Genomic DNA, 9,316 nt, shown 5'->3' on the forward strand with positions numbered 1-9,316 from the left:
TAAAGTGAACTTATCCCTACTTCATAAATCATATTTACTGTGTAATCGGTGGACGGTTAGAAAATTTTACACCTAACACAGAAACAAAAGTGGGTGGCAGGCTAAACAAGTTGACTTCTCCTGAAGTAGGGCATTTTTAGAATTATTAAACATAATTTACCAAGTATTTCTAAGATTTAGGAGAATATCGGGTAGACCTAAGGGTTACCTGCATGTACCGCGCCCAACGCGAGTCTTTCGCCATTTCTTCAAACGCTGTGTAAAACACCATGTTAGCTATTATGCTGAAGACAGCCTCTCCTCCAGGCACCAACAGCTTGTGAATGTTCTGGACAGCGTGCCTGTGAAAATATTAATGTATTAGGTGGCGTTGCCCCAGTGGAGGACACATAAGACTTTCTGAATTTTTGTAAGAATCAAATGAACGAATTACAACAAAACTATTTTGTGGTGAAAATTTACAACAATAATACTAAAAACCTACATAAAATAAGGTGTTTTTAATTTCACATTATGCAAACGAAGTTAAATTAACAGGCTTGAACTTGCTGTTCACAACGCCGAACACATTATGAGAACGATAACGTTGTAAATGTGAGCACAGAAATGAAATTACATGTAACGGTATATTCAGTGTCGTTATAGGTCTTCAATGTAACCATTCCTTGCTCTCTGTTAACATCTTGTGCTATTTGAAAACCAGCAGATTGAGCACACCTTGGTGAAAATTCAGAATGGCACTTCATTAATTCCATAAAAAAATTACTGACTACAGCTTTTTTGTTCCCATGGCTTCAAATGTTGCATTAAATTATAGACTAATTGTAAAATTACAACCTTTTAGGGGCAAAGAACAGTTTTTCTAAAAATATAAGATGTCTATCCTCCAACCGATTAATGAAAGAGTTTTTAAATTTATCATACGAACATACCATTGTTGTACATAGCCCGGTATTAAAGCCACATGTTCTTCTAATGGGCTCTTAGGGACAGGGAAGGACCCTGCTCCTGAATTTTGCAGCTAATGCGCTATCGACGGCATTTTTTTTTTTACTGTCACTGCATCCCATTGTGATTTCTTTGAAATTCTCATTCTGGCACGATGAAAGGGATACGTTTTCACGTCCAACAACTTTCCTAATATTATTTCATAACGATCATGTTGTCTTCATTTTCTTCAGCTATATCACACAGCTCGAATAGATGCCGATACTGTGGACGGCGGGGGGAGGTGGGGGAGAAGCCACAACGGAATATGCTGTTTTATTTTTAATGAAACCAGCAACTTCTCCCCTGTACCCATCTATAGTGTCCTTCCCTTCTTTTTCCGTTGAGTTGAAAGCGTGAATGAGATTTTTTTCATGTCTCGTAGAGACCAGAGGAGTTTATTTCCTCCAGAGTAGTTTAGCAGTTTCTAGAGCTACACTACTCTCCCTGTAGTCTCTCGTTCAAAGATACCTTACAGAACAACCTGTAGCGAATGATGAACTTTTGTGGTTCTTTCTGCATATCCAGAAGGAACATATTCAGTAAATAGCACGCCTTTGTAGCTTTTATTTTTCTACCAGTTTGCTAGTCGAACATGTGCCGTCCCCTCTTCTCGTAGAAGGAAGTCGTTTCTATCGGGAGAGCAGAGGCGTGCTCCATCCTTTAAAATCTGTCTCCATCTAAAAATAAAAAATAAAATATTTTATAGTGAGCGGACGCTAAAAGTTTTCAAGAAGGGGTTGGATTGGCGATAGAAATTAATCGCGGCAGTATGCAGATTACTATGTGGAAAGTATAAGGTGGCAGTGTCCTTCCGGTGTGAGTCAGGACAGCTCGGTGAAGGACAAAGCAAAACACCAGCTGAGGAGACAAAGGAACCCTCTATTTTTCTTTTTTTAGAATACCATATCTGGGTGCAGTACGCGAAAAAATTTGCAAACGTATGAGATGTAAAAACATTACTTCAACGTATTCTACATTTTCGGATACAAGCAAAAAACTCAGGCACAAGGAAAAAGCCGTGGGAAATAAACATAAAAAAGCGGGCGTATACTGCATTGCATTACATGCAATGACTGCCGTAAGAAATAAATAGGACAAACCGGTAGGCCATTACAGATTTCAGGAACACCTTATCTTAAATAACAACGCACTTAGCGAAGAGAGACACAGCATCACAAGCCGTTCAGAAATTTAAAAATATTCCAAAAGAAAGAAAAAAGCCTCATTTTGAATATGTTAGAAAGAGTAGACATTTTTAGATATAAAAACGAAAACGCACAATTCACGTTGAATAACCAATTGGAATTAAAGCACCATATCATTCTTGCTAATTTTGACTGTTTGTACGATTAGGTGTTAGTACCTAATAAAATTGTGTATTATTCTCGTGTGTAAAGGTATCGACCTACCGCTCCTAGTCATCAGTACATGACGTCACACTATCCATATGGGTAACTTCCGTTCCGCCAGCCAGCTAGTCTCTCTTCGTCGGTCGTGCTTTTGCTTTGTCCTGCTCTGCTGTCACACTGGTAAGACACTGCCACCTGACACTTTCCACACAGTAATCTGCGTAGTGTCGCGGCTAATCATGTTAGCAGTGACAATTTTTCAACGCCAATCCGGACTTATTTAAAAACTTTTAGCGTCCACTCACTATAAAATATTTTCTTCCGTCTTTTTTTATGCAGGCAAATTTTAAGGAACACAGCACGCAGTAGTATTGACGATATTCACAGAACAATTAATTTTAACTAGGAGCGACGGATATTCCTGCAATCTTTTTAAGTTGTGGCTATATTTTAGACATTCCTTTATTAATTTTAATATTCACAAAATATGCTGACACTGTACTTTGCTTTTTACAACGTATGTTGCACTTGACGATGTGGCTTTAGGTTTCAATGAACAAGAATTTCACCTACTGTTAGCGGACTTCTTCCTAACGTCATACATTTCAACAACTGCAGCTGCCCTGAACATAAAACAGTTTATTTCTATTTTGAACAGTGATCTTTACCTATTGACTTGCCCTCGTAGTTACATGCTGCTCTGTGACTCCGTTTTAATACATAAGACATTCTTCTTGCAGTCTGACAACAAGCCTTACATAACCTAGTTTTATCAATATGGATAAACTTAAAATATTATTGGAGAAAATGTATGACTGATTGTTATGGTATTTCTTACTCGTGGAAGTACCACAACAGCAATCCATAGCTGGAGTGATCAAGTGTAACCCCTCTTGTATTACAGTCGGAGAAATAAGGCAGGCCATCTGTTGTACGGTATTGGATAAAGCGACAAAATGAGTACACACCTGTTGTCGGGCACCCAATGCAGCAGCAGCAGACAGAACACCTTGCCGAAGGGTGCGTACTGCCACACGGCGGAGTTCTCCAGGTCGGGCTGAACCACGTCCAGCTGCTCGTACGTGATGGTGCCCGGCAGCGCGTTGTGCTGCCTGTAGAACTCCAGCATCTTTGTGCTGATGTCGCAGGCCACCAGCTTCGTACCCGGTGGCAGCCGCGGAGCTAAAATCTGCCAGTGCAGAAATATGCTTTCTAATTTGCTCTTCTAAGCTACACAGCTGGTAAAGTTAATCGGCGCTTCCGTTTCTTCGAGGACACAAAGCGATAAACAGCGTGCTGAGTGCGACTTCCAGACTTGTCGAGGATTGAGAAAAGAGGGAATTGATAGAAGAGGCCACAGTTGTCGAATGGAGAGTACAGTTCAGATTCCAGATCGTCCAGTTCGTGTGCCGTGACCTGGTACATTAGGGTGGCTCGCCGCGATGTGCCATGGAAAAAAGCTCACCGGGCCAGCTAAAGCCTGAAAGATGTACAAAGCTGTCGGGAACAGTCTTAAAAGCTTGTAAGGGTGTTGCAGGGTAGGTTGCTCTGAGAAATAATTATTAATTGTTTCCAATTTTGTTATTATTGAAGTTAGCTAAACAAGCCGTTGAAAGACAGCACAGACGTAGCTTCTGCTCACCTTGCTTAAATTTATAACTTCCGGAAAAAGCACAGTTTAACAGGTGATGAGCATTTGAAGAAGTGCTAACTCACAGATGTCGGTGCATTACCGCACTTTTCCTCGTGGAAGTGCTTGAATTGCTAATTAAATCGGACTTGCCGCAATGTATGAATTTTGTTCTCAGCAATTATTTCTCAGTACAGCCTACCTTGCAACACCCCTACAAGCTTTTCAGACTGTTTCTGACAACCCTGCGACAACTAACAGGTAGTTCAAGCGGCGCATCATTGAAAACCCGCCCATATTTTGCGAACTGCATCGGTTGTGTCCGGCTCCTGAGTACACGGGATGTGCTTGTGGGGCCTATGCCCTCAGCGAGGGTTTAACGCGTGTGTGCGGAACATCGGATGTGTTTAAGCTTTGTTGGAGCTGTATTCGTTTTCAGATTCGTGTGTCTTTGTGTCAGAACACTGTCCATAAACTGGCGAAAACACAATGTACGTACAATTCGTTTCTTTTTAGGGTTCCTTTCTTCAGTCGATAAAATGGAACCCCTGTTGGATTACTTTTCTGTCTGTCTGTCTACCCTACTGTGAAAAACCATTTTTCTCAACAACGGGTCATATCAAGTTCCAGTTTATGTCACATACTAAGGTCTACCAAGTGCACATTTATGTCACATACTGAGGCCTACTGTCCCTTGACGGTGTAAAAAAGTGAAGCATCTAATGACAGAAAGGAGGCTTTCAGGACCGGATGACACACTCCTGTTAAATCCTTCGAGGTATAATGTTGTCGTCTTCTGTTCCTGACGTTCTACCCTGAACTGGACGTCTTTAGAGGCGTTGCTCTTTCACGACTCAAGTCTCAACGGAGGAGCAACACCTCTGGAGATGTCCAGCGCAATTCTGGAGGGAACGCCAGGAGCAGAACAGTTTCGTGGATCACGACATTATACCCCGAAAGGTTTACCAGCAGCAATGAAGCTTCTAAGTCAGTGAAATCCAAAGTAGGACCATTTGTGTCAAATTTTTTGGCATTCGCACACTCATCCATCAAAACCTATACTTCTTTCCCGTTGACGTAGAATCATGAAATTTGGCAAGAAGTAAGATTTCACAGTACAAGAAAAGGAAACAATCAGTTAATTGTTAATTTGTTATTATATCACACGGAAAAAATGTCTTTTTCTCGCTTGCTATCTGACTCCAGACTTGAAATTAAAACATTCTCGAAGGTACTGGAATCCCTGGGACCAATACTTTGCCAGTATCAATGTTGATAACAGGCAAAAATCGCCGAGATTCTCGATTTCCAAGATGGATGAACTATCTGTATACAATATGGCTACGAAGTCTTTCACGACGTATTTCTTGAATAAAAATCTCTCGGTGTACATGCCGCGTCAGTTCAGGATAAAAATTAAGTTTGTATGGAACCCTCACAGCTTGAGTCCCGAACGCACAGGCCAATGTTTCGCTATACAGGATGTTAAAAAAATCGTACTATGCATTGCGAGGTTGCAGTATGGACTAAAACAAGAAAACAGTCCAATATACATGGGCTCCAAAAGGAATGCCTTAAGTTCTATGAGCATTTGTTCATATAGGCTCGTGTGAAAAAAATCTCTAATACTGAACAAGTGGTCACAGCTCTTAATGGATGCATTTTGGATCCCATGTTTACTGGATATTATTGTCTTGGTTTGGACCACACTATTACCACTCAAACTATGGGATAATTTTTTAACAGCTTGCATGAAGAATCCCTGCTTAATCGGGAGCACCATGTTTTTTCTTGCATTGGAAAAGGATACATTGATCTGTTAATACACAATGGAAAATTCAAGATAGAACGTTACATTATTATGAAAAGGACAGTTGTTACTCACTATATAGCGGAGGTGCCGAGTCGAAGATAGGCACAACAAAAAGACTGTCAGAAAATGTGCTTTCGACCAATAAGGCCATCATCGAAAATAGTCGGAAACTGTGATCATGTGTGCATGAGTTGCGTTTGCGGGAGTGTGTGTGTGTGTGTGTGTGTGTGTGTGTGTGTGTGTGTGTGTGTGTGTGTGTGGTGTGTGTGTGTGTGTTTATTTTCTACGAATGCCTTGTTAGCCGAAAGCTCACTTTCTGACAGTCTTTTTGTTGTGGCTGTCTGCGACTTAGCTCCGGTATACGGTGAGTAACAACTATCCTTTTCATAATATTGTTAATTATTATAGGTATCTGAAGTTTGGTGCACCTGTTGCATACGAGGTGGTACTGTAAATCGGGATATGAACAAGGGATATGCAAGTAAAATAGAAACACCACAGAATGTCTTAAATCTATTGTTGTACATAGGATGTTACATATCGCTTTCTTTATTAAAATTCATAAATGGGTGTGATAAATGAAAGCCCTTGTTGCTGGTGGTGATGAGTTCTCTGTGAGCGGAATGAACATTGACATGATCTGATTTACTCAATCTGTGCAGCGACGCGTTAAAGCTACCATTTACTCGTAATCTGGCATATAAAATTGTTTTTGGAGGAGAAGCTAATCAAATAGCTGTAATAGCGCCAGTGCACCACAGTCCACGGACAAGCAACTATACCGCGATTCCGATATGTCCTTAGGTAGTATTGTCACCATATTGTATTGTCATAAAGATTATCCACACCACATGTCGCTGCATCAAGAACTTCATGGCACCGTTTTCCATAACGGAGTAGTGTTTTGTAAGTGGCCACGTCAACAAATGCAACCGACCCCCAAGTTCTTTACCCATATACTATTTTCCAGTGAGTCTACATTCACAAACCATGGTTGCGTTACCGGGATAATATGCATTACTGGAGTGACGACAATCCCCACTGGTTGCAGCAAGTTGACCATCAAGGTCCTTTGTCAGTTAACGTATGGTGTGGAGTCATAGGGAACAATCTCATTAGTCCGTATCTTATCAACGGCATGTTGAAGGGGCGCAAACAGGAACTATCGGAAAAACTGTAAGACGTTGCCCCGGACGTCCAACAACGTATGTGGTTTCAGTATGACGAATTCCCGGCACATTACGCAACTGAAACACCGGAGGTATTAACGTTGTTTACACTGTCCTGTGGATCAGGAGAAGTGGCCCTGTTAATTGGTCTGCTAGGTCGCCGGATTTCTTCCTGTGGGGATATTTAAAAGATAAATTGCATCAGCAAGTGCCAACAGGCCGTGAAGACATGGTCGACAGCATCGGAAACACCTATGCTGATAATCCTGCATCTATGCTTCTGTCCTCTTTACGGTCAGTTGAAAAGTGGATCACTAAGTGTACTGAAGTTGACGATACTACGTTTGAACACCTACTCGAATTGGAAAAGTAGAGTAGTATTCACCACGAACCATGGCCACAGTATCACCTCAAGTAGTCCCCAGTTCGATGGGTTGGAGGACTACAGCGTTGCGAATGGGGTTTCCAATTAGAAGTTAGGAGACACTGGCCAGTCCTAACGTCACAGCATGGAGGTGGGGTCCTAAATGCCACAGGATATTCAAGGACTTTTGAGTACCATGTCACAAATTGCGATAGTGCACCCATTTCTATTCCTCCGATTACAGCGCCACCTGTGGCGAATGGAAGGAAATGCTTCAGACAAAAGTATATAGATTTTGCCATAAAATCGTAAACTGCAACAAAAACCGGGGTTCCCACTGAAGATTTCAAAGTTGCCCTTACCAGCCATGGACAGGGTTGGGTGGCTGGTTGAGTGTGGCATCATTGGATGTCTCACTCCGAGACAAACAAATTGGAATTTGAACATTTTTTGGTCCGATGTGTAGTTTCGAGATACTTCAGTGTCTTCTGTCAAAATGAACACTCTGTATACCTCCTTATCTCGGTGGTCCTAGGTATCCAGGAGCGACGATACTTTACAGCACACAAGAGAGTTGCTTAGTCATCGATTGCTCTGATGGAGTAGTAACGTGACTGAAAGAGAAGAACCCACCTTCCTGGCGACGTCACCGGGCCCGCAGCCAATGTCGAGCACCGGCAGCGGCCGCATCGGCCACGTGAGGACCGGCCACAGCTCGTCAACCTGCTTGGCGGCCAGCAGCGTGAGGGGAGCACACCCGAGGTTGTACAAGTCCGGCTTATCCATGCTGGTGCACACTTCTTGCTCAGCCAAGTTGGTTAGAATTCTGTACCGATCACAGCCAGGAACAAGATGCTGATGCCTGGAAGAAAGATGTTTTTAGGGAAATCTCCCTCCACGTCAGATACAGTTTAATGGGAAGGTGGACGTTAACCGTTTGCCGTTAGAGACGGAATACTAGTCAGTTTCCTGGAAGACGAAGGAAACTGACCACTGCTTCCCACTTACTTATGCGTTAATGAAATTTGTGGTAAATAATATATCTCATTTTCAAGTCAACAGTTCAGTCCATGGAAACAGTTTTTAAGTATCTTCAAAAAAATTTAAAGTCACCTACTTCGGTCCACAAACACACATTAACAATAAATTTCCAGCAGCCATAACGACTTCAGCTAGTAATAAAGTTCAGTTTAAGAGGATCCTAAGGGATTTATCGGTGGTCCACACCTACTTCATTCCTGAATTTCTTACTACGAGGGCTGAACGAAAAGAATGCCTTCACCTTCGTTAATTGGGTTTGGATGGGAATATTTTAGTGAATCAAACGTAGAAATAATCCTTAGAATATGATCTTTTATTACCAATATTCACTTTTCCACATAATCACCAGCCAATTGGATACATTTCTGCCAACGATTAACAAGTTTTCTGAAGCCGTCACGGAAGAAGTTGACTCTCATTTTCTGCAACAACAGTCTCACAGTCCTCTCAACGTCTTCATCAGAAGCATAATGATGTCTCCGCAGATCGTCTTTCATTATCGGGAACGGATGGAAGTCAGACGGTGCTAAATCTGGACTGTGTGGAGGATGCCGTACGGTGCTGAGATTCAGTCTCTGAAGTTCTGCTGTGATGGCACTTAAGTGTGCGGTTTGGCATTGTCATGCTGCAGGAAAACATTACCCTTTTCCTTTAGAGCCCTTGTTAGCCGTCATTTCAGAGTTCGCAGCGTTGTGATGTAACGCTCTGAATTTATTGTTGTTCCACGATCAAGGAAATCAACATTGATAACACCGTCTGCGTCCCAGAACACTTTGGCCGTGATTTTTCAAGCTGAGGGCTGCGTCTTGAATTTCTTTTCCTGGGGCGACTCTTTGCGTTTCGTTTCCGGGTCGTAGTGGTGTACCCACGTTTCGTCTCCTGTCAGAATTGAATGGAGAAAGGCGTCACCTTCATTCTTGTAACGCGAGAGGAGTTCCTGGGAAATTTCAAGTATGTGTG

The 9,316-nt window shown here is 42.1% G+C and overlaps 1 protein-coding gene across 1 annotated transcript; it reads right to left on the bottom strand.

Annotated features, from left to right (window-relative positions):
• Positions 1 to 511: 511 nt before the first annotated feature.
• Positions 512 to 8,101, bottom strand: LOC124775284. The gene is made up of 3 exons (XM_047250122.1): positions 7,949 to 8,101; positions 3,308 to 3,528; positions 512 to 548 (listed from the first exon to the last, which is right to left on the bottom strand). The coding sequence occupies exons 1-3, from the start codon at positions 8,099 to 8,101 to the stop codon at positions 512 to 514; spliced, it is 411 nt and encodes a 136-aa protein (XP_047106078.1).
• Positions 8,102 to 9,316: the final 1,215 nt, after the last annotated feature.

The sequence above is a fragment of the Schistocerca piceifrons genome, chromosome 2 (assembly GCF_021461385.2).
Source record: "Schistocerca piceifrons isolate TAMUIC-IGC-003096 chromosome 2, iqSchPice1.1, whole genome shotgun sequence".
Taxonomy (NCBI): domain Eukaryota; kingdom Metazoa; phylum Arthropoda; class Insecta; order Orthoptera; family Acrididae; genus Schistocerca; species Schistocerca piceifrons.

Excerpts from the sequence above, each read along its gene's own strand:
- LOC124775284 (XM_047250122.1), bottom strand. The coding sequence starts at position 8,101 with ATGGATAAGCCGGACTTGTACAACCTCGGGTGTGCTCCCCTCACGCTG. Across the intron at positions 3,529-7,948 it reads CCGGTGACGTCGCCAGGAAG|ATTTTAGCTCCGCGGCTGCC; the intron begins GTGGGTTCTTCT and ends CTGCACTGGCAG. Across the intron at positions 549-3,307 it reads CATTGGGTGCCCGACAACAG|CAAGTTCAAGCCTGTTAATT; the intron begins GTGTGTACTCAT and ends CGTTGTGAACAG.